The 26,396-nt window shown below is 43.8% G+C and overlaps 2 protein-coding genes and 1 pseudogene across 11 annotated transcripts in view; all 3 read left to right on the top strand.

The window, feature by feature from the left end:
* The window catches only part of LOC143433193 (uncharacterized), a 76,672-nt gene that overhangs the window by 19,683 nt on the left and 30,593 nt on the right, over window positions 1-26,396 (top strand). The window contains exons 5-6 of one of the 10 annotated variants that reach the window (XR_013103101.1): window positions 5,332-7,114; window positions 8,380-8,519. The exons of 4 other annotated variants lie outside the window; for them this stretch is intronic. Coding sequence is in view for 5 of the 6 variants with exons in the window: in XM_076910397.1 (XP_076766512.1) it covers window positions 8,380-10,351 (1,972 nt within the window). In the remaining variant the exon portion in view is untranslated. Of the gene's footprint in view, window positions 1-1,384; window positions 3,589-5,331; window positions 7,115-8,379; window positions 10,595-13,755; window positions 15,199-20,773; window positions 23,046-23,415; window positions 24,732-26,396 lie in introns of those variants that run through there. 5 more of the 10 variants (XM_076910405.1, XM_076910398.1, XM_076910406.1 and 2 more) reach the window with 5 other exon arrangements.
* LOC143433130 (uncharacterized) lies at window positions 15,960-17,806 on the top strand. Its single transcript, XM_076910275.1, has 2 exons — window positions 15,960-15,967; window positions 16,679-17,806. The coding sequence occupies exons 1-2, from the start codon at window positions 15,960-15,962 to the stop codon at window positions 17,739-17,741; spliced, it is 1,071 nt and encodes a 356-aa protein (XP_076766390.1). The 3' UTR covers window positions 17,742-17,806.
* Window positions 18,298-20,067, top strand: LOC143433129 (zinc finger and BTB domain-containing protein 41-like; annotated as a pseudogene).

The following is a 26,396-nucleotide window of genomic DNA, read 5'->3' as shown; positions in this document are numbered from 1 at the left end:
TGGCGAATCATCTGAAGGTCCACGACCCGAACTTCAAGCCCGTGCTGCACCAGTGCGAGTTCTGTGGCAAGACGTTCGTGTACAAGAACTCGTTGGTGTTCCACGTGAAATCGCACATGGGCGAGAACAAATTCGACTGTCATTTCTGCGGGAAATCGGTGTCCTCGAAGGGATCCTTGCAGGATCATTTGCAGCTTCACAGCGGGGAGAAACAGCTGGTTTGCGACGTATGTGGAAAAGCATTTCGCAAGAGGAGCACGTTGAGGGTTCACAAAAGGACCCACACCGGAGAGAAACCGTACACGTGTGACACGTGCGGGAAATCGTTCACGCAACACTCGACGTTGGTCATTCACAAACGTTATCACACTGGTCAGAGACCGTACCAGTGTGAATTGTGCAACAAGTCGTTCGTTTCCAGGTCGTCGTTAAACGCTCACAACAAAGTGCACACGACGAACGTTACCGGGGACCAAACGGAATGACCGTTCGACGATCACGTTTCTAAGTGATATATCTGTGTCAATGAGAGGCGCCCTCTGTTCGGGAGCGTCCTGTAATTACGGACATTTTTCAGTTCAGAAGGGATTCGCAGTTTTGAACGCTACTTTCATACCTGATTGTAAATTTGTTTTTAACTCTCCGTTACATGGTATTGACACTAGATTTTAGATGCGATCAAATAAAGCTGTCATTGAAAGGAAGTATTGGTTATAATGCATTGAAAGAAATTTTTATCGGTACCAAAGGTTACGAGCTGAGAGTCTTCAGTTGCGTTTGTATCATATATTTCTTTTGTATACCTCTACAGACGAGAATGTCGATTTTAGCTTCGTCTGCCTCGGAAACGTATCAGATTCGTGCCCTATATTCTTCGCAGTATTACATTGTTTTACATTATTGTACATATGAAATATGAAAGGGGAGGAAATGTACAAAGCAATACCTCGAATCACCCACCGAAGAGTTCGAAAAACCGTCTATCCGGATCGTGGCATCTTATCGAGTCGGTTAATTATCGTTGTACGTACAATTTTGTCGAATGAAACGACTAACCGTAAGCACTGTGAAACATCGAAAATGTAACTTCAACGCACTGTCTCTCTTTGGAATTTATTATTTCGTTTTCCATTATACACCATTGTCAAGACGTTTTCCAGCGTGACACGCGTATATTGCGTAACGAAACTTAGAAACACCTCTAAAATTCGCCAATCTATTCAGGGCCGTCACGTTGAAACCTAAGAGCGTGCTCGATCGAATCGGCCGTTCGCCTCCAGGTATGCGATTTGAGAACGCGTTCCGAGCGCAGAAAGGCTCGACGAATCGCTCGACGAGGACAACACTCGATACTGATGTGGCCCTTCGAATTTTTACATTTCAGGTACAACCAGCTACCGTTTTCCGAAGAGTATTACCCGATGGCGATGTTGACGAAGCTCGAGCTGATGAAGAAGGACCCGAATGAGTCGGAGGGCACGACGGGCACGAACGCGAAACGGCCGGAGGTGGCCAGCGGCGACAACGCGGCTGACGCTCCGCCCGTGAACCCGGAGGACCACTTCATCAAGCAAGAGGTGAACGACGAGATCGACGAGGAAGACCTGCCTCTGGCTTACCACTGCAAGCTCTGCGGCGTATTCTTCGCCTCTCAGGCGTTGTTGGACACGCACGAGCTCGAGCACAAGGGTAAACGCAAGAACACGTGCGCTCAGTGCGGTAGGGTCTTCAGGACGTACGTGAACCTGCGCAAGCATATGAAGAAGCACACTGGCCGCAAGAGCGGCCGCAAAGCTGGCAACGCGTCCGTAAATCGTTCGAGCAACATGAAGGTGAAGAAGGAGAAGCAAGAGCTGGAATTCCTGTGCAAAACCTGCAACAAGGTGTTCCGACACAAGAGCAACTACCAGAAACATCTGATGCGACACACGGTCGGCGATCTGACCTGCAAGCACTGCCCCAAGAAGTTCCGTTTGTTCCGCGACCTGACCAGGCACGAGAAGACCCATTTCTACCCGAGCTACATGTGCAAGGAGTGCGACTACGAGACGACCGTGTTGGCAGCGTTGAGCATTCACATGCTGCGGCACACGGACAAAGCCGACCTCCCCTTCCAGTGCAACGACTGCGACAAACGTTTCCGTAAAGCGATCGATCTCCAGGAACACTACAACATACACTCAGGGGACAAGCCTTTCGTTTGCCAATTGTGCGGCAGCGCGTTCTACCTGAGGCGACAGCTGTCCGCCCATTGTAGACGCATGCATCCCGAGATGAAGGCGAACAAAGTCACAAGCACCGCGTGCGACATTTGTGGTCGCGTGCTAGCCACCAAACGGTCCCTCTTTCGTCACAAGGAGAGCCACAACCCGACGAAACTGTACCTCTGCGACTACTGCGGGAAGAGTCTGAGCAGCGCGGAACACCTGAAGAAGCACAGACGTATTCACACCGGCGAGAAACCGTACGTTTGCGACATCTGTGGCAAGGGTTTCACCGACTCGGAGAATCTCAGGATGCACAGGCGGGTGCACACCGGCGAGAAACCGTACAAGTGCGACCAGTGCCCGAAAGCGTTCTCCCAGAGGTCCACGTTGACCATCCACAGGCGAGGGCACACCGGTGAACGGCCGTACGTCTGCCAGATCTGCAACCGCGGCTTCTCCTGCCAGGGTAATCTGACCGCCCACCAGAAGTCGACCTGCGTTTAATCGCGAGTGCCTTCACCGTCGAGGGTAGAACTCTTTTGAACGAACCACCGACCGGTGGACACCGCCATCTTGGTACCGCGTCGTCGTCGTCGTTGCCGTCGTGACCGCTAGTTGTTCCATTGGTGCTGATGTCAGAGATGATACACCGCGACGGACAGAGATCGTCGTGGTCAGCGACGAAACGAGAAGTGCGTGGATCAGTTTCGACCAACAAGGAAAGAGAGAAAGAGAGGAGTTGATGAAGGAGCGTACGAATGAAACCGATCGAACGAATCTTTTTTTCTTTCTACGGTTCACGATATTCGTTTCGAACAGTCTGTACACGTATCCGCCATTGAAATTGTATTTTTCGTTCGTCCATTGTTAAGCGTTCCCGTTACTTTTTCGCAGTTCTTCTCGTCATTCTCATTTATATCGATAAGTTGCGTTCACACGACGATGAGTTCTTCGTTAAGAAATTGTACCACTTTCTCGAAAGGTTTTCCTACGTATACGTACATATAATCGGTTCTGCAACTCTGCGCTTGGATTCGTGTATTTTTCTGCGGCAGCGGACGATCCGAAGTTCGTTCGAATAAGAGAGTACACCGACTGCTAGTTCCATGTTAATTACGAATATTGATACTCGTTATTATACGTTTAATAAATGAACGATAATCCACCGATAAGAACGAACCGTGCGTCAGCGACTTTCTGCTCCGATCGACCAAATGTCTCATGCCTTCCGCTCGTCGCGAGCTACGGTTCGATTGTTCCCCTTTTTCTATCCTTGTTCAGGGTCGCCACAGTGTTCCGTGCCGTTTACTCCAGCCGAAGAAACGCCTAACGATCTGGAAGAAGATGCGACGAACGATGCGAACGCGTATTCGTCGGCTGAACGATCGCATCGTTCGTTGCAATCGAAGGTCTCTCGTTCAAGAACGCAACCATCGTTATCATCGGTACGAGTGAACTTATCGTACAACAAAAACTTACATATCCAAACTGGTGAAGATCGTTCTGACTGCTACTTCGACGCGTAGATGGAGATCACGAACGTTACGCGGTCAAGTACAAAAATCTACACCTGAAAAATGCTGGACTCGCGGCTTCACCATGATCAACAAAGTCTTTCTAAAATAGTACTATCAACGAATAAAACGCATCGCGAAGGAAGTCCAGTCTACGACCAATTACGATATAAAGCCTACACACTCGGAAGCACGCAGAAGAGAGATCACTACCAGTGTAAAGTTTTAGTCGAACGCTTCTTCGTTTGGACAGATTTTCGTTTGGAATGCATAGATTAGGGCACTCGGACCAGAGACTACGTGTTTCACCTGTGCGAATAAAACGGCACTCCGAAGAGCAACGTTGAAAACTGAAGAAAAGTGGACGAAGATCTCGTGTGCGTCTTTTAGGGGCACAAGATATTTTGGAGGAAGTTAAGGAACGAAGAAAAATGAGAACGTGGATGGTTCCGGCAGAGTTTGGAAGTGGAGCCACGAGGAAACACGAACGACTTAATAGAACCCCGCTTTTCACGTGCCCAAATCGTTACGTTACGCTTCGCCCGACTGCATTACGCTTCTAAGATTTCTTTTCTTCTTTCGTTTGCATTTCCGACCGTAAGTTTGCCCGCGTTTCCACGGAACAGTTCGATCGTTTCGCATCATAGCACGAACGATTATCTTTTATCCGCTTGAGGAAGGGTGGAAGATTATTTATAACGATAATGATATTTTTATACTTGAATAAACGCTGCTTTACGTATTATAAACCCGGAGTTTTGCGGAGACAGATTGTATGCCGTGCGTTTTGCAGATATCCGTTAAGCTTTTAACGTTATCGTTTATTGTTAAGTCCTCAAGTTTAGAGAGCGTCGTACCGACAGGGTGCACAGTATACACTGATGTTTTTACGAACTCTGTAGCGTCGTGAACAGGTGGTTGTAGAAAATTAACAAGAAAAACTGCTTCGTTAGAGGTTAAAAAAAGAGAAAAAAAAGAGTGGGAGGAAGGAAACATTTTAATAAGACTTGAACGTGTACATAACATGAGATGTACTTAAGCAAAGGATTACTGTCGAGCGCAGTAAGGCGGCAGAAGGATACGGAGGGTGCAAGTGCAAATAGACGGCGGTGTAGATCGTTAAGTATGATTCGAGCCTTACGAATTTCACGTGTCGATTATAAGAAACGGAATGAGAGAGTGAGAGAATGCTGAAGCGAGTTCCATAAACGTCGGTTGTTCTAGAAGCTGTGACAATTTTACTGATGTAAGTAGACACTGACTGTAAATTCACAATTAACCCGGAGATCGGATCGTTTCAGTGCAATGTGCGACGCATTCATTGCTTGTACTGAATACTTTGTTCCTTTAATTAAATCCTTTTCAGAAAGAGCTCGATCGTTCTCACTGTGTGGTATATTCATTGTCTTTCATATCTACATCGCACACCCTACCCTCCCCTAACGCGCGTCAGCAGAAACACTCTCGAACGAGAAACCCCGTGTAATACGACGGGAGCTGTCCTCGTACCACAGGATCCTACCGATTTCCTCCGTCTCCCCTTTTGTATTGTGTAAACCTAGCTTGTTCGATCGCCTTCTTACGACTGACTAAACGAATGGCTGTTTCAGGAGTTCGCCGGCCACGGGAACGTCTCTGGGCCAGGGTAGAAATGATCGGGTGCCGTTCCAAGTTACTGTTCCAGCTTCCGCTCCGATCGTGCACGACTCGACGCCGTGGAAGGTCGAGTTGGACTGCGAGGACGACGATAGCGAGGGGAAACTGCAAGTCGACGAGAGCGAAACCATCGATGATTTCTCGTTAGCGAGAGTGGACGCGACGAAGACGATGTTGGTGCCCGTTAGAGACCCTCTGTCGATGGAGATGAGGAATATGCTGGTACCGGTCGAAGCGAGGGACGCGTCTGGTTTGAACGTGATCAAAAGTGTGTTGGTACCAGTCGAGGGCGTCGATGGATTAGTGTCTTACGAAATAAAAAATGTGGTAGTGCCTATAAACGAATCGGTGTCGAGGTGGTCCCAGAGTAATAAAGCTCGGACTAAACTGGCGGGAACGAAGACCCCGGAGAAACAGGTGCCTTTGTTGCCTTCTTCGCGGAATTGTAAAACGGAAGAGGAGAAAGAGAATGAAGAGAAGAGGGGAGTGGTAACCGAGGGGAACGCGAAGCTGCAAGGAAGAAGTGAGTTCGAGCAACGGGAGAGGAATGTACAGAGTGAACAGACGATACTGGAACGAGAGGCAGCAACGAGCGCGCCAGTAACAGATGCGCCAAAAGGAGAAATGGATCAGATATTGGACACTCTGCGAAACGTTTGTCCGATTTGTCAGAAGTGTTTCAAAGACGAGGAAGAAATGCAAAACCATGCTATTAGGACTCACAAGAAACCGTACAAATGCGACAAGTGTCGAAAGGGTTACTTCTCCGACTTCGCGTTGGAGGAACATCAAAGGACGCACGAAGTGGTCTCGTTCTACCAATGTTCGATATGCCAGTTGCAGTACAAGACCACGATAGGCTTGAAGAACCACCAGGCTCGCGAGCATAGCAACATAGACCCAAAGTTCACGTGCGACTACTGCGGCAAACGGTTCAAACTGAAGAAAGATCTGAGCAACCACATCGAGAGGTCTCACATGAACAACACGTATATCTGCAGATTTTGCGGGATAACCGTGAAGGACATCGTGCAGCACGAATTGAAACACGAGCAGACGAATCAGAAGAAGGTCAGCCCCCAGTATCGTTGCAACTTCTGTCGCAGAAGGTTCAAAGCGTGGAACAGTTTGGAGAACCACCTGCTGATGAAGCACAAGAATCCCAAGGACGGGTCCGACTTGCTGAGGACTCTCTGCGAGAAGAAGTTCGAGTCCAGAAGCGACTTTTATCAGCACATGCACAGTCAAGCCGAGGCGAAACGGCACAAGTGCGACGTTTGCGATAAAACCTTCGCCTCTGAGTACAACCTTCGCAACCACACCGCTCTCCACTCTCAGACCTACCTTTGTCCCCAATGTGGTAAGAATTTAACGTCGAACAATTCGCTGAAGTTGCACCTTCGCAAGCACACGGGCGAGAAACCGTACCAATGCAAGGTGTGCCTGAAGGCGTTCGCCAGATCCACCTCCCTCAGGGTGCACAAGCTGACCCACACAGGGGAAAGGCCGTACGTTTGCGATCTCTGTGGTTCGAGGTTCACTCAGAGGAGCAGCATGATGACGCATCGCCGCAAGCATCCTGGTGATCACCCACCACCGCCACCTTTGGTGCTCAGCAGAGTAGGAAGTAACGAGCATTAGAAGAGTCAAGGATTTATGCTAGTTGAAGGGTTGATATTTTTTATGGTTGTCGTTGCGAACTGCGAGAAATGGTGGGAGAGATACGTGGCATAAAAGGTGGGATTGTACGATATGTTTGGCAATTGTTGGTAGAAAGTTAAATGCTGGACAATTCGAGAAACGATACGTAGCTCGAAAATAAAAAATAAAATTATGTTTGGGTTTTTTTGAATGATTCTGAAATTGTTCAGTGGGTTTACTGGTAAGATCTGGTTACTAGTGTAACAAAAGTCTAGTCTCGAAATGAACTCCTATCATTGATGCACACGTGCCTGATGGATTTCAAAATTGTCTTCTCGATATACAATGTCAAACTCATTTATTTCTCATTTTCCTCTTATTTTGGATTGTAGATTAATTGAATTCTATTGAATTCTATTCATGCAGACTTGGTCACGTTTTACTTCATCCGACTGTGTCGCGCTTCGAAATACATTTTCTTTCACATTTTACTTTCACATGTCTTCGCCGATTTTATTTACAAAGTATCGTATCTTTACACGGAATTAAAGTTGACTTCAGCACCTCAAACCTTGATGATTTCGAGGAAAATTTGCATGCTCACAAGTGTATTTGTCCGCTCAAAAATCTGCAGTATTATTGCATTAATGTGTCCTAATGGTATATCAACTATTTCGCGATTAGGCAACGTACAGTCTGTGAATTTTACCAGACCAAGTATCAAATTTTAAGTAAGCCATCAGCCATGATACTCGCGTAATAACTTTTACGTAGAGCTTGTGTAAATAGTTGGATGTACCGATATACTATAATCACTGTATCATATAATAGACAATCCGATGGTACGAAATAAATAACGACTGTACAGCTCTTACGGAACGGTAGGAAGCAAGTGTTGCAGATCTCATCAGTGAGTTTCGTGTCGATTGTAAGAATTAATGTAAACGAGTTCCACTGATGTTAAATGTTTTCTAACAGTCACGATCATGTTTGTTATCGACGTGTAAGTAACATATCCATTACGAGTCCATATTAATTTCACGATACCACTTTATCATTCGACGCATTTAATATTTGTACCGGATCGTTTGTTCCTCCAATTAAATCCTTTTTAATCATTGTTATACACTCAGCGTGCGATTATTATTCACCCACTTGTACCCTCGCCCCTGCGTCTATCGCGTCGTTCGAAGAACTGCTAACTTAACGAAATCTACAAAAACACACGAACGAATAAGATATCGACTGTTTTCAGGCTTAATTGCCTCGCAAACAGATCCGTTCAATTCCCATCTGATTTTTGTTCATCCGATCCCCAGCTGATTCTTTCTTACGACTGACTAAACGAATCGGTGTTTCAGGATGTCGACGACCACGGAAGTGTCCAAGCCACAGGACTCGAAGCAGCCAGTCGTTAAAGTGTGTCGCAGACTCGCTGCAACCGACTCGAAACAGACTAATCAAGTGCCGCACAATTTTAAAATTATTCCAGCCGCAGGACCGGATGGGAACATTAAGATACGCCCAAAACCGCATAACCCGATTGGCATGTGTAACAAAGAGGTGGTGTTGATAAAGAACGCGAACAGGTTGACCAGCGTCCCGTCAGGATTAATCGGGACGAACGTCGGCTTGATTCGTAACCAGACGATGGTCAATAGTAGCTTTCAAATAACCAACGTTAACAATAGCTTAACATTGAGCTATATTAACAGCGGTTTACCAGCGAGCAATGTGAACGGTGTCTTACCGTTGAGCAACGTCAGTACCGGTCTACCAGTAAACAATGTTAACGGTGGTTTGTCGTTAAGCAGTATTAACGATGGTTTACCATTAAACAATATTAACAGTGGTTTACTGTTAGGCAACGTTGGTAACTCGGCTTGCAATTCACCTTGTAAGATCAAGGAGGATCCAGGCATAGATTCGGTGACACAGTTGTTGATCCCGGTTAGAGATCCGTTGAGTAACGAGATTAAGGACACGTTGATACCGATGGAGACGGTCGACGATTCCGTGCAATACACTGCGAAGAATATTTTAACACCAATCGCTGGGAACGACGGCAACTTAACGTACGACGTGAAAAAAGTGGGGTTGCCTGTGCACTTGGAGGCGAGCCCGTTGGCAAGACTGGAGAACACTGTGGTGTGGAATAATAGCGCAACAACTCAGACAGGTGACAAGCGTATAGTGTCGCACACTCGCGTACAGAAACAGTCACACGAGAAGAAGAAAGAAGACACGCAACTGTTCATAATATTAACCGGGAGTCAAATGAAGCAGCTGGCAAGCATTCAAACGGGAGATGGTACCACGGAGATCGGTCGTGCCGCATCGGTTGCGAGTTCGCAGTTGGATGGATCAGTGTGGAACAAAAATCAGGGGGTACAGATGGAAAATAAGCCAAAGATCGACACAGAGGAGAAGGGAACGGAGACGACGGAACTAGAAATGGAACAGGAGAAAGAAACGGAAATTCAATGGGGAAACCCACCACCGCAATACGTGAGAAGCGTTTGCCCAGTTTGCCAGAAGGTGTTCAAAACCCGGAGATTAATGGGAAGACACTTGCGCTCGATACACAAGAAGACTTTGAGCTGCGACAAGTGCAATAAACGATACTCAACGAGGCAGAGTCTTCTGACGCATCAGAGATCTCACGAAGACGATTACTACTTGGAATGCCCCATCTGTCATTTGAGATACAAACGGGAGGCTGGCTTGAAGAATCACCAGATTCGCGTGCACAGCAACGTGGAGCCGAAGTACATGTGCGACTATTGCGGGAAACGTTACAAGCTGAAGTTCGACCTGAGCAAGCACATCGAGAGGATTCATCCAAGTTCGAGCCACATCTGCAAGTCCTGTGGGAAGATCGTGAAGGACATAGGTCACCACGAATGGGTGCACGAGAGGGCAGCCAAGAAGGCGGCCACTCTACGCTATCGTTGTCACCTTTGCTCGAAGAGGTTCTCGACTCGCAACAACTTGGACAATCACCTGCTACTGCACAAGGACGGTTTCAAGTGTAATCTCTGCGGGGAAACCTGTAAATCGCAGACATCGCTCTCGTACCACAAGGAACGCAAGCACAAACCTACAGCGAGGTGTAGCATTTGCCAGAAGTCGTTCAGCAGGACCAGTTTCTATCAGCACGTGCTCACCCACGCTGGGATCAGGCCGTACAAGTGTGACGTCTGCGGGGAAGACTTCACTCAAAGATCGAGCGTTCTGAGACATCGCAAGACTCATCCAGGACCTCTTCCGCCTTACACTGAGAGCACACCCATCGCGAACATTGCTAAGCAGATTTTGGAAAAGCTTTCGTGAATTTTACATACGAAGCGTTGTTACGAAGAGTTATATCACGATTAACAGTTGAGAAAGAGATTTATGTTACATGCTGAGAGAGTTTTCTAAAGATATCGACATGCTTCTTTATTAGTGGCATTTCAAAGGAAGTATAAGATCATGTTCTCAGTTACACGTATATTTAAGTTATACAATATATTGAAAAAATTTACTTTATTATTTTACTATATCATTGTTGGCTTGTCTTAACATATGCAATAATTGTTGCGGTAATTTGAAACAAGAATGCGTTCAACGTTATTGTTATGCAAAGTATTTAAGAGTTGGAAAGTATAATATATACTTTATGGGGAAGAGATAGTTGTTCCGTAATATTGCAGTTATAACAAATATATTTTATTTCTTATATCTAAAATATGTTACACTTTTATGTTTCTTTTTTTCTGTCAAATCACTCATTTTCTTCTGATATATATTATGACACAGGCAGGGACTGTTTTTATAATAAAACCTGTGAAAAATCATATGTACGCAAAGTTGCTTCGTGGCATCGTAATATCCTAGAGTACAACTATTTTCAGTAAAGAGTTTTAATAACAAATGATCATTGGTACAGATTTTCTTTTATATTAATGTACGATCAAATTTGTTGTGTTTCGAAATATAAAAGTGATACGAATGTCTGATGGTTTCTTACGACTCACGTGAAAATGTAAGCATTTAAGCATGAAAATGTTTTTACGCTAAAGTGTGCGATAAACGACGGAAAAGTAAGTTACATTTTTAATATATCTCAGATGTTAGTTACAGTAAATTGTACTTTTACATACGTTATCTTAAAAAAGAAGCAAGTGTCGTCTTCATCTGTAAAATACAATTTTTGTACGACTATCGAGGAATTTCTTTTCCTTGAAATTTCTATTTCTTAAGTAGATAGTGATTTCAAATTCTAGAAGTAAAATTACATTACGATAACGTTGCAATAAACCCTGCACACTTCTCATGCATTGACACGTACTATCCTTGTTTCAGAGAAGAACCTGTCGCACGACAGCAACGAAACCCAGACCGAAATTCGCCTTACCATTTAACAGTCGTCGATTCACGGAAGCTGGAGAACAACGAAACGCTCAAGAAAAGATCGAAACAAACACCAACCGAAGATCCCACTGAAGAATCCCCAGAACGCGATTCCATCGATCTCGACAACGATTCTGAAACTCTGCCAAGTACCAGACGACAAACGAACAAATCAAAAGTAAAAACGCCAACTACCTTATTCAAAAAGGAATCCGAACCAGCCACCCCGAAGAAAGATGACGTTGAAGTGGACCAAGTTCTGGAGAAGATCAGAAACACTTGTCCATTCTGCGAGAAGCGTTTCGACAACGCGAGGAAGGTGGAAAATCACGTAACTTACGTGCACCGGAAGCCGTACAAATGCGACATGTGCAAAAGGGCCTGCCACACAGCTCGAGCCCTGGAAGAACACAAGCTGATCCATCGACCCGACTACTTCTTCGAGTGCGAGATCTGCCACGTGAAATACAAAAGCGAGGACAGTCTGAAGAGGCACAATTTGCGCACCCACAGCGACTACGAGTCGAAGTACGTCTGCGAGCACTGCGGCCGTAGCTACAAGCTGAAGATCGACCTGACGCATCACATGAAGAGGACGCACGTCTCGGAGTTACAAGTCTGTCGATTCTGTGGGAAGGAGGTGAAGGACGTGAAGGGCCACGAGTGGAGGCATCAGAAACGGAACAAGGAAGTGAAATACGAGCACACTTGTCATCTGTGTCGCAAGAAGTTCCATCACAGAAGCAGACTGGACAACCACTTGAGGCTCCACGAGAAAGGCTTCAAATGCGAGGAGTGCGGCAAGGAGTACCGGGGGACGCGCGAACTGATGAGTCACAAGAGGTTCAAGCACGGTCAGGCGAAGATCTCCACTTGCATCCTATGCCAGAAGGAGTTCCCTTCCAGCAGCAACTTCTACCAACACGTTCTGACGCACGCTGGGATCAGGCCGTACAAATGCGACGTCTGCGAAGAGGATTTCACGCAACGTTCCAGCCTTCTGAGACACAGGAGGCATCACCCTGGACCACTGCCACCGTTGCGCTCGACTCATCCGCAAATCGCCGAGCTGGCCAGGAGTTACTTGCAGAAACTGCAGAGCGATCAGATCGACAAGAGTTACGTGTTGAACGCGAGATTATGATCGATCTGGGATCGTGTTGCTCGTTCGAACGCGTTGTACTTGAATCACGGTTGAGGTATTTGATCGTAAGTGATCAAGCTTGTGGGAGGTTCGCGTTTCGAATTCGACATTTTTCATCACATTAATGAGAATTGCATTTTTCATCATCTTGATCGAAACAACGAAGGTTTCTACGACGGTTTCGGTGTTTTGTAAGTCTGAATTCACTCTGTAACGTCTAATAGATAATTTTTAAGCAATGACTTTGGAGGACATGTGCAAAGTTGTTGAGGTATCAATTGGTTCTACGAACAAGATATTTATTTGGAAATTATAAACTGGTTCTTTGCTATAGAATTAACGAAATTGTTTTTCAATTGCAATAGACGATATTGTGTCGAGTGGTGTACATACGAATGTTTGTAATAAATGAGCGGACTTTTTTTATCTGTAGAGACTAGCATTTTTGTATATTTGTATTATATATACATAGATTACCAGCTTTAACAATAAAGCCATAGTAATTTTGAACTATGTATGAAATGTACTAACGAGCCAATCATCCTACTTCGATTTACAATTTTTATATTATTTGTGATAGTTAATGGATAAAAATTTGAAAAACTGGAGGTTACGAGTCTGAGTTACAAATAACTAACATACAAGAGTCGTGTTACTTTAAAATATTTTTTCGAGGATATACAAAGGAAACACGATAGATTTATGAAGAAAAACCTGTGATTCCATATCTACGAAACTGCGTTAAATTCATAAAACAAGCGTTCTATATATTTTCTTTCGAAAAGGATCCTCCAATTTTATATTACAATCATACTGTGATGCACGATTACATTATCATTTTATTTCCACTGTGTTGCCAATCATTATTGCAAAAATAATTTAATATTCTTTTCTCTACAGCGTAAACATACGTAAGTTCCCTAACACAGTGGTCATACTCGATAAGTACACTGCGATATCTAATCGTATATATTCGAGCGAGTCGGGACTTTGGAAAGGAAGTGCGAATAAATTTTTAAGAAATTCCCCGAATAGCGAGTTTCTTAAAAGGTCCGCCGTTTTTAGACACACACATCAGTGCATGCCTATCAAACGCGATTTAGCCAGAAAGAAAAAAAAAAAAGAAAAAGAAATCACACTATATCCTCCCACCTGAACCCAAGACTGTAATCGACTGACTAGCTTTGTGGTTTTTTAGGTACAATGCGCTAGACCCACTCGCTCCGACTTTTCTGATAGTGAAACTAGAAGATAATTACTTTCGGATACCCACCTCGCTGAGCGTGTTCATGATGAAGGAACCGCCGCCCAACGAAGAAACGGGCGCACAGTCGCCAAAGGATGCCGATCAGTCGACGAAGCCGAACGAACCGGAGGAGAAGACGAAGGAGAACGAGTTAGCGAGCAGCAGCGACCCGTTCGACGATCTCGACGACACGCCGTTGGACTTCCGAAAGAGCCAAGAGCTGGAGAAGGAGGAGGACGCGTTCGACAAAGAGGAGCCACCGAAGAAGAAGCTGCACACTTGCGAGATCTGTTACGCGTCGTTCGATCGCAAGAGCAAGCACACCAGACACATGTACAAGCACAGCAACTCGAGGCCCCACAAGTGCACGATATGCGGGAAAGGGTTCAAAACCACCGCCCACTTGGGCAGGCACATGGAGGTGCACGACGAGCCGGTGAACCTGCACGCGTGCAGCCTCTGCGACTTCAAAGCACGCACCAAGCCTTACCTGAAGATCCACTACATCAGAAAGCACACGGAGGACTACAATTACAAATGCGAGCAATGCGGGAAGAAGTTCAAGGTGCAGTCGGACTACACGACCCACGTGAAGGACCACGACACGGAGTCGTGCGTCTGCGACATCTGCGGGTCCCGCTACCCTAGTAAAAGCTCCCTCTACTTCCACAAGCACTACAAGCACAAGACGAAAGTGAAGAAGTTTCAGTGTCAGACGTGCAAGAAGAAGTTCAAGACGCAGAAGAATCTGGAGACGCACATGGAGCTGCACAAGATTAAGTACGTGTGCGAGCAGTGCGGTATGGAGTTCAAAACCAAATACGGCCTCACGAAGCATCTCAGGACCCACTCCGGGGAGAAGTCTTACCTGTGCGCCATTTGCGGGAAAACGTTCGGCTGTCTCAGCTCCCAGAAGATTCATCTGCTGACCCACGTCGGAGAACGGCCGTACGTCTGCGACATTTGCGGGCAGAGTTTCACGCAAAGGTCGCCCATGATGCTGCACCGCAGGAAACACCCTGGCATCCATCCGCCGCCGCCGCCAATTAAGATCACCAATCTGCTGTACGGTGTGCAGGACAAAATAATCGTGAACAAAAGCAGCAAGTAACGCACGCGACGAATGAACGACGCGGCATGGCGAGAACTATTTTTTGTACATTTGTTTATGTTACGTTAGAAAGTGGAGAGTATATTAGCCGAGGGCATCGACTTCTCGAAGGATCGTTCGTTCGATTTGAAACTGTTTACGGTGATATATCATTTCGCATCGAAGCACTCTGTGAGTTAATTAAGTGTTCCATTAAATCATCGAATTCTTTGGGGAAAAGTTGTAAGAATCGTACGGCTGCACTGTGTTCATCAGACCACCAGATACGTAAGCCTTCATCTTTTCTTTTTCTTTCGTTTACCTCTGAGAAAAATTAGTTCGACTAGATGCGACGCATATGTGTGCATAAAACAGTTTGCAAGTTGAATCTAAATTGTTTAAAGTAAATTTATCTCTAACCAAATTGTTGTTAACCGTGCTAACACCAATGTATCCTGATTGTATCCCCCAATTGATCTGAACTGTTCAAACTGCACACCTTTTGTTCCAATAATCAGTGAAATTACCACTTTATTTATTGGTATTTTATTTTAGTGAAGAGGTTTATCGTGTCGTGATGCTGAGAACGTGTACCATTTTATCTATGGTACATTGCCACGAAAAGAAGTATATTCTCATTTTCTTTCTTCGCTTCTCATATCGAACCTCCTCGTATTATATTAGGCAAAATAGTTTTGTTGAAACTGTGGAACTTGCAAGTGCAATGTTTAAATTTTCGGAAGCAAGTTGGAGAATTTGAGGATGGTGAAACTTTTTTTTTTCAAAGAAATATAGGTAGCTACTTTTTTATGCAATTTTTAATTCGTTTTGATAAGAAAAAAGATAATCGTTACGATGTTTGATGTTCGTTGCCTTCGATTCGTTTAACAGGCTAATGTATTGTATAGTATAGGAATAATGTAATATAGGGAATAAAACTATTCTTTTCTAGCACGAAATGTTAATACGTTTACATTTGAATATGTGATCACGAAGGCTAGAGACCGACGATGGAAGCGCTGTATAAAGACGACGAGCAGAAACAAATTGAAACTTAACTAGAATCATGGCTTTGTAAATCAATTACGACGAGACGGTTTTTATATATGTATATCAATATAAATGTAACGTGAAACCTGTAATATAGATATTGATATTCTTACGGATGAAATTTATATCGCTTGTAAATTTGAAGAAAGAAATATATGTATACATATATAAAAGATTATATAATGTATCTTAGTTCTTGCGGATTGTATTATCGATGGTATCTTGTACAGAAGAATAATTTTTCAATCAAGAACAACCCTCTTCCTTGAATATCTTTTAACATGCTGCTAATTTAAAGATTCTTCTTTTTAGCGTAGGCGAACAGAAATTATGTATCCGTACAGAGCAACCGTTTTTTTGCACTGATAGGTGTCCACGTTTTGCACTTGGTTTCATGTATCGTACGTAAATTTCAATATAACCGTGCTAGAGAAATGTAAGGAAACACAATTACTTAGGAGACACGCTAAAAAGAAGAAAGAAAAAACAATGGAACATCTTTATCTGTAACAATAGGTTGTTTTAATTCTGAATTTGTTTCCAGTAACACACGAACCACATCTAACGCACTTTTCTCCAGCTATGTAAGACAGCCTTTGAAGGAAGCATAAGTCGATAATTAATTTCTCTGATACCAGATATCGATACTCTGTATCATTTCAACGTGATATTAATAAATAAACCGCGAGCTCCACGTCATCAATTAACGCTTTTCATTCTTTTTTTCGTTTTTAGGTCAACACCGCGCGACCCGCTCGAGCAAACGTACCTCGTTGTGCAAAATGTTGACAAGTATTTCCTCCTGCCCGTCGATCACAGCATACCACCGAAACAGCACGAAGGAGAGTCTATCATGTCGGAGATTAACATCAAAACGGAAGTACAAGATATACTCGAAGATACAACCGAGCAGCTGCTCGAGGAATCCGAACTGAACCAAAAACCTCATCTAGTGAAACCTCAATATACTCCAGGACTGCCTATCCAGCTGCCCTTACAATTGTCACGCCTGTTCGAGCAATGCTCCAAGCCAGAGAGTATGATAGTGAAGTCCAACTTGGACGACGTAAAGATGCAGGACGACGAGAAGATATTCACGTGCGACCATTGCCCGAAAACCTTCAGCAAGAAATATTCTTTGCGGAGACATATGGCGACCCATAACAGCGCGTTGAACTTCGAGTGCGTGGTGTGCCATCAGCTGTTGAAGACGAAGAGGACGCTGCGACTTCACATGGTGCTGCACGAGGACAGCGGGAAGATGTTCCAGTGTTCCGACTGCGGTTTCATGTCCAAGAGGAGCCACAGCCTGAAGCGTCATCAAATCAGGATACACTCCAAGTATTTCAATTACAAGTGTCCTCACTGCCCGAAGATGTTCAAGTTGAGCTCAGATTACACGCGACACCAAATGAAGCACGTGGTGGCGCCTTGCCGCTGCGAGGTCTGCGGGAAAGTGTACCAGAACGAATTCTTCCTACGAGTGCATCGCACCATGGGCAAGAACCGCAGGACCGCTTGTTGCGTGCGTTACGAGCGAATCAGGAGCGATCTGAACGTGGCGGAGTACACGACCACCCCTCACGGGAAGATCGTGCTGAGGGCTACGTCCACGAAGAAAAAAAAGGGCGACGTGAAACGGTTCAACTGCCCCCAGTGCAAGTGGCGGTTCAGTAGTTGGAGGTTGCTGCACAAGCATCTGCAACGGCACTTGCTCAGCTACAAATGTGACATTTGCGGCGTCGTATTCAAATACAAAGCCTCGTTTCTTAAGCACAAGGAGTCGCACAAAGACTGAACTAGTGCTACGCGGTTCAGTTTTCATTCGGTTCATCTGCAATATTTTCTTCTTTTGTTCCTTTACATTTTATTTTCTATTTTAGTAATGTACCAAATACCGTTGAGTCCGTGACCAGAGATTATCGTTGCTGAAAGCAACTAATGATAAAAATGTTATTTGTAATTGTGAATATCAATCAGCTGGAACGCATATGCGAAAGAAGATACGAATAGTGTCGTTTCAGTGGGAGTATAAACGAATGTTAATTTAACATTAAAAATGAAGTATCGATTTTAATGAAACGAAGATACTTTTAAATTCTGTTAAACAAATATTGTTTATTTTTAACGACGGAAATGAATATCGATGTGCTTTTAAGTTGAATGCGAAGCATTTGTAATAGTTATAAGTGTTGGCGAAAATTTATTGTAAGTACAAAATAAATGAGAAATAAGAATTGAAAATATGGTGAATGTTTGGCCTGAAGTGCAAATTTACGCGTCGTGTTATATTTTCGGTAATTCTGTGCCATCAGTGTTTTTCAAAAATCAACAAGGAACTTGAATTGAAAGTGATGTTGGGTGCACCTAAAGTAAGTACAATATCAAATAATTTCTTACGCATTAAAGCTACATACATTGCAAATGTTATATGTACATCTAAACCAATATCTTATAATTAAATGTGGATAATGTTCGAAAGATATTTCAAACTAAATGTGTATATAAAGGATAAATATTTTATTTCTTATATTTATAGATAGATACATTTTTTCTTTTCACAGAACGAGAAGAAGAAACAAAACTGCTAACGTAACGAAGAAAGAGAAGACTTCACCTCTTATTATGTTTCATCTCTGATAATTTCAGAGGAATCGTTTTAAGTATGTCAAAAATATTTTTCGAAACTTTTAATAACAAATTTTCCAATTAAATACTTAAAAATAACAAATGTTTAATTACACGAACTGCTGCAATTAGATGATATATAATATAAGGCGAGCACTTTAGATAAATTGCAACAAAAATTTATTTTCATTTCTCTGATGTGATATTAAATGGTTTATAAAAACAGACAATTGCACTTGTCGAAATAAATATTCCAGATTATTTTTACATATGAAGGACCAGCTGTAAAACTCTGGATCGCACACATACTGTATAGAGTATATGCAATCGAAAGTCTGTGCATGAATCATTACTTTGTCTTTATTAATACACGTTTTATCTTCCATTGGTTCAGAGTACCAGAAGTTTATTCAAAACTGTAGAATAAATACCTTTTACTGACTTGTTTCATTCATGTTTTAGGAACTCAACGCAGCATTTAACCCCGAGGAACAAAGCCATAGCTGGTAGCCAAAGGAAACCTTCAAGTGCTCTTCGAAAAAGAATCGCGTTCCGATCGTTATGCTTGAATATCTCTTCTTATCACGCTAAAAGGAAAAGTATTTCTGCAAATCGTACAAATCTCAAGCAGGAAGAAATTAACGATGAAAAAAGTCTCCAAGCAAATCTCTTCCTTTAAGAAAGAAAAAAGGTAAATTGCAAAGCGAAGAAAAAGACTGCGCGAAACAAGAAGATCCATACAAAGAGCTCCTCGATGGCACCTACGTCTGCAACATTTGTCAGACAACCTTCGAACAGAAGAGCAGAATTCTTCGCCACATTTTCAGCAAGCACAGCTCTCATCGATCTTTCAAATACTCGAGCTACGATGAAACGTTCAAGTTCGAATCCGAAATGAAGATTCACAAGCTGGTCCACCAGGACATTGATTCGAGTCCGCTGCATTGTTGCAGCAAATGCGACTATCGTGCGAGAACGAGGCACAACTTCAAGTCCCATCATATCAAAAGATAGACATAGACGACTATAAATTCGCCTGCGAAGAAACGCTTCAAAATGGAGTGGGACGTAAAGTTCCACACTGGAGTTCACAGCAACTCCCAGCGGATATTCGACATTTGCGGAAAGTTCTACACGAGTGATTACTCGTTGTGCAAGCATAGAAAAGTGAGCCATTTGAACGAGTATAGGTGCCAATGTAGCGTCTGTAAAGAAAGGCTATTGACTCAGGGACATTTGGAGAACAACATGCAACAGCACGGTAAAACGTACGAGAGTAAGGAGTGCGGGAAAGTGTTCGCCTCTTCTTTCAAAAGTCTCGCATAAGGAAAACGCACTTGTTAACGAATTCCGCGGAAAGATCATATGTTTGCGACCTTTGCGGACGGTCTTTCAAGAGGAGATACTACATGATAGAGCATCGAAAGAAGCACCCAGACACCTATTTATCCTCGCCACCGATACTACTTGGTAAGAAGAAGAAGAATCGTCTCTGAATTCCAGAGTCTTCGTTTCCGTACTTTCTGGTAGCGTTTGCTATTCGAAACTATTTCTGTGCCATTCTGATTTGTTTAGTGGACCAGCTGTGCAAACCGAACTGAGATCGATGTGTATAATATGATTGTATAAAAAGAGCGTGTGATAAAGTTTCAGAATATAGTACTATTTTACGACATCAATGTGCGTGCGTGGAACTAGTGTTAAGTACGCAGGAGACTGTGAAACAGCCTGTATGTGCAGAGTGAAGTTAACGAAACATAGAAAATCAGTATTTTCAGAAATATTAAATAAATTTCATCGTTATAATATTGTTGTAAATTATAAAATATTCGTTTATAATCAGTATGCTTCGTACAGTAAATGCGATCATTTGATTATCTCTCTACTCATTTGTCGCATATATGCTGTTCCATTTTTTAATTTTGTGCGGTTGATCCATTTTAATCACAACTCGAACGAAATGGAGTACGACGGTACGACAATAAAGGCGATGTAATCCGAAAAAAGAAAAGGTATACTACAGAATAAAAATGTCACTTTTAACCCGTGCCTCGCAAACTTCACGTATCATAGACTTCTATTTAGAAAGAATCGCATAGAAATCTATAAAGACGTCTTAGATCAGCAGTAAGTAACGTCTGTGTACCGATACGGGGAGTGAAGTGTCTCGAAATTAATAATCCCGTTTCCATTGTGTTTTAGGCGAGGAGGGTGCAGAAAGAAGATCGTCACCGCGGACGCTGCCGGTCGATTCGTCGTTGGGAAAGATTCCGTGCCCATGCATCTTTGGCAGTACGTCGATTCTAATGGTAAATTGCACTATTCTCTGGTACCGGCGTCGGATGTTGCCAAGAAATCCGAGGAGGACGCGAAAACCTCCGCGATAACCGTGAAAGTGGAGAAAGAGGAGCCAGAGGCCACTGACAATAGTTACGGCACCCTGGTGCACTTGTGCGAGGTATCCATTGGGTTTTGCATTTGCAAGAAATGCGGCGTCAAGTTCCCCACGGAAGGCATGCTGAAGAGGCACAAGATATCTCACGATCTCAGATCGCGTCTACGTAGGAAACGATTGAACGCCAGGCATCGATCGAAATTGGCTTCGCGAAGTCGAAGACGATCACAGAAACCGCCAGAGAAACGGAAGTACAACTGTACGTCCTGTGACTTCGGCTGCAACAGAAAGTCCACGCTGACCGTTCACATCAAGAAGAAACATAAGTCGATCAAAGAAGACTCGAAGCTAATTTCCTGCATAATTTGCAATCAAACGTCGGACAGTCAGTCGAATCTGAACAAACACATGGAGGCGCACAGAGACAAGAAGACGCAGAATTTCCGGTGCAACGATTGCAGTTTCCTCTGTAAAAGAAGCTGCGCGCTCGTCTCTCATGTAGCGCAGAATCATCAAACGTCGAAGAGGACTTGCGCGACGAAAAAGACGTGTAAAGTAGCTAAGAGCACCGACGAGGAACCTTCAAAACCAGAAGGGCCAAAGGAAACCTACCCGCAGGATCAGAGTAAAACAACTTCCGTCGATTCGTGCGCGACATCCGAATGCACGAGCGAGCCGTCGATGACCACCCGCGCTGGCAAGAAACAAGCCAGGAAGCCTATCGAGGAACAATGCAATCAGTGCGATTTTAAATGTTCAAAAAAGAGCACTCTCTACTCGCATAAACGCCAGCACAAGCCCGAAGAGCTCGAAGTGTATTCGTGCAGCGAATGCGCGTTCAAGGCCAGAAAGAAGTCGTCCTTGTACTCGCACATTCAAAGGAAGCACAAAGAACCGAAATACAGCACACCCGATGGTCAGCCGCCATTGTTCTACTGTAACCAGTGCGACTACAAGAACAAGAACAAGTACGAGCTGAAAGTGCACATGGCCAGGAAACACTCGGACGACTTCAAGTTCTCCTGCGAGACCTGCAGCAAGAAGTTCAAGGTGAAAGGCGACCTGACCAATCATATACGCTTCAGCCACAAGGAACAACCAGTTATCTGCGACGTTTGCGGGAAAACCTGCCTGAACAGCAACTCTCTGTACGTGCACCAGAAGTTCGCGCATTACAAGGCGAAGTACGAGTGTCAGGTGTGCAAGAGACGGATGGTCACGCAGGAGAACCTGAACGAGCACATGATCCGACAGCACGAGAAGAGGGAGAGCGTCGTCTGCGAGGAATGCGGCAAAACGTTCTCCAGGAACAGTAGACTGAAGGTCCACATGAGGATCCACACTGGCGACAAACCGTACACCTGCACCATATGCAGCAAATCGTTCGCGCGTAGAACCGCTTTGAAGCAACACTTGCTGATTCACACCGGGATCAGGCCGTACGTTTGCGACATTTGCGGGAAGGCGTTCACGCAGAAGCCTGGATTGATCAGTCACAGGAAGTCCCATCCTGGATCGCACCCACCGCTTCCAAGAGTGTTGATCGACCATATACTGACCGACGTTATGAATAATTGAAATTTTTAATCGCGTAGACGATGAGACGAATAACCGTGTTTAATCGCGAAATTGGAACCGAGGACAAATGTGTAACGAACAGTTTTATGTAATTAACGCTTCCTGATTTGTACTATTTTAAGGAACTAAGCTACTTTTAAGGTATTACGTTAATGCGACAGTTCGTCGACCGTATTGTTTCTAGTAGTTTGTTAGCAGCTGTTACGACACGCGACGCATACACAGGCTACACGTTCATGGAAATTTCAAGTGTCTACAGAGGGAATTACATAGTACTGTATTTTGGAATTGTGCAAGCGCTCGTCCGAATCTCTGTTCGGATTTTACAATCGTCGCATTGAATTATTTGTAAAGACAAGCTTGCTCCGTATTCGTCGACGTTCGGTTCATTCTTGACTAGCTTTATTCTGTTCCGCAACACTCGTCTGTACATACTTGCATATCTGTAAAACACTTATCACAAGATCTTTTTTTATGTAATACATCCAACTTTGAACTGAAGCTTACGAGGTGTTCTATTCAACGACGAGCACTCTCGACGTCGTCTTCATTACAGCGTTCAAAAACCAAGTGGAATCCCTCGATTTTCGTTCAGTCAATACCCTGCTGATAATTTCTTCCTCCGGAATAGAAAGTTTACGTCAGATACATCGTGGACAAGTATATAACACGCACGTGATTGTAACGATAAAAATTGTCGGACATAAAAATTGCATTTATAATACATGTACAAGAAAAAGAAAAGAGAGAGAAAAATAAGGAAAGAGTAAAAGAAAAATATAGAATGGCACAGTACGATTGCGAATTGCTGATAAAATAATCGACGGTGGCCGTTTGTGAGGTACCTAACTGACTGTTCTGTGCTTTTCAGGATTCTAAACGGGGACGGACGTTTTATATACGGCAAGGAATCGATCCCGATGCAACCGTGGCAAGTGGTGGACGTCGAGGGTTGCCTCTACTATGCCTTCCTTCCGGCGAACCAAACGTCGAGGCTCTCGGAACGCGAGAAGCCTGCCACGAAGACAGCGGACGAGGTTTCGAAGAACAACGAGGAGATGGAAGAGATCTACATGATCCCAGCCGAGGACGAAACGGCTGAGAACAGTTTGTGCTCGATCAAGATAAAGAAGAAGGACGTGGACGATATCCCGTTGATAAACGAGGACTGCGACGACGGTAAAGTGTACGCCTGCGAGGAATGCAACATATGCTTCCCAGTGATGCAAATGCTGAAGCGTCACAGGAACGCGGTTCACGAGCAGGCCCAGCGTTACAAGTGTAAGGTGTGCTTCAAGATATGTCGCAGCTTGGTCGCGTTCAAGATGCACGTGGCGTTGGAGCACAAAACGGAAGAACAGGAGGTGAAGGACGCCGAGAGCCTGACGTACGCATGCAACTTTTGCAACTACGAGAGCACCAACAAGTCCACCCTGCACTCGCACATCAGCAGAAAGCACTCGACGAAGCGTATAGGCAGACGGAGGAGCAGTTACAGGTACACGACCGAGCCGGAGGAGTACTCGTGCGACGTCTGCGAGTTCAAGTGCCAAAATCGACGCAGACTGAAGGAGCACCTGGAACGAAAACACGCGTCCGAGTACAAGTACGACTGCGAGTACTGCGGGAAGAAGTTCAAGGTGAAAGGCGACATGAGGCTGCACGTGCGGTTCAAGCACAAGGAAGGGCCGATCGTCTGCGATGTCTGCGGGAAAACCTGCTCGAACAGCAACTCCCTGTACGTGCACCAGAAGTGGGCGCATTTCAAGCCAAAGTACGAGTGCGAGATCTGCAAGCGTCGCATGGTCACACAGGAGAACCTCGACCAGCACATACTGCTGCAGCACGAGAGGCGCGAGAGCTTCGTCTGCGAGGAGTGCGGGAAATCGTTCACCGAGAATCATCGTCTAAAACAGCATATGATGACGCACACCGGGGACAGACCATACGACTGTCACATCTGCGGCAAGGCTTTCGCGCGTCGCACAGCCTACAGGCAGCACTTGCTCATCCACACGGGAAAGCGACCGTATATCTGTGATATTTGCGGCAAGACGTTCACGCAAAAGCCTGGCCTGATCTGCCACCGGAAGTCCCACCCTGGTGTGCACCCACCGTTACCCGTCGTGCACATAGAGCACATACTTAGCGACTTCATGAAAAAGGAATGATCGACTCGCGAAGTACCTGCATCGCGCGTAACGTGTGAATTTAACGTCGAGGTGACACGGAGGATACACTGAAACTTGTTCTCCTCCTGGAATTGACACTTGCGTTTCTTTCGCGAGGAAGTTACGTTGGTTGGTTAAATTAAGTTTATATTGTTGACGCGATCGTGAAGAGGAAAATAGGTCTTCCTTGAATCATTACCAGAACGCCGTCTTAATTGCTGTTCGATACATCCAGCGAGACGAGGACGAAGAGCTGCGAGAGGGATATGTTGAATCGTTGATCGTGTAATATCGCGTAATTATGACGATTTAGTTCTTTGGGCTCGAATGTACGTTAAGATTGAGATCTCGAAGCATTTATTTCCTCGTATCCTTATCCACTTTTATGCGTGTAATCGACGAGCGGAGGGAAAATGCTTTCAATTGACGCGTCGTTCGACTGTAACGATTTTTTATAGGAATAAATCATCCGGGGAACAGAAAACGAGATGAAAAAAGCGCATAGGAGTACTGTGAAATATATTCTATACAAGAAGAGATTAGACAAATTTATTTTCAACACAATCTCGCGTGACAGATTTATATTTTTGACTACGATATCTAAAGTTCTTATTCGCGATTGCTGGTGATTATTTAAAATAAAATGATATGGTTCATGATGCCATCGAATTGTTTGTATGATATAACTAATTAACATAATATAGACACACTGACCAAACGTTTCAATGGAACAATCTGTACAACCCAATTTACTGTTACTTTCTTTTTCCGAATATATGCGATTGCGAATGAAAATTGATTTAATTTGTGAAATTAAGAAGATGCCAGAGAAATGCACGTTTTTCTATAAATGAAGTTTATTAAACAGGATAAGTATTATATTTTATTTTATTATAAATACTTTGGACGGTAAAGCAGTTTAATATTATTGTTAATTTAACTAATGTTTTCAAATATTTATAGAGATAATCGCGTAAGTAAATCACCAAATCCAATGCCTCTGATCAAATAAATTTACATTTAATTATATTTACGATTTTATGTTTCAGGGGAATTCAGTACAGCTATTTCGGGAAGATACTTACGGCAAGTTAATCTCTAACGATTAATCAATAATTGTGCATCCTTGGATCACCATAAAGAGAAACGATTGCTTCTATTATGGGTTTTTGCCGCTTGATTACACCGTCGATGATGCAGTTAAAAATATGTTGCATAATATTTTTCGATGATCTCGAGCGAACGTTCAGACAGTTTTGTCAATACCTCTAATCAAGACGCGGAAGTGTCGTTTCCTCTTCGACAGAGTATTGAATAATATCTTTCAAATTATATTTTTCGTAGCAGTAAATAATTCTTCGTAATCCATTTATTTATTAATACTTCACAATTTTTAAGCTACGTTTCAGTATATAATAAAAAATATAGAAATATACTTTATTAAAAGTACATCATATTCACGAATAATAATACTATTTGTACAATCTCTTTCATTCCACCAAATAAACGAGTGAAATACGATTTACCATCAAAAATAGAATTATTAATTACTTAATCACGATAACAAGCACGCGATAGTTTTACTCTTTTCACGCCAAAAACTCATCGTGACTATTAACCTCGACTGTAAGTAATTTATCGATACTTACTACCATCCCTTTAGAACCTTAATAAACTTTAA

This window comes from Xylocopa sonorina, chromosome 2, assembly GCF_050948175.1.
Source record: "Xylocopa sonorina isolate GNS202 chromosome 2, iyXylSono1_principal, whole genome shotgun sequence".
In the NCBI taxonomy this organism is placed as follows: Eukaryota; Metazoa; Arthropoda; class Insecta; order Hymenoptera; family Apidae; genus Xylocopa; species Xylocopa sonorina.
The sequence above is the reverse complement of the archived record's forward strand: the minus strand, read 5'-3'. Positions and strand labels throughout refer to the sequence as shown.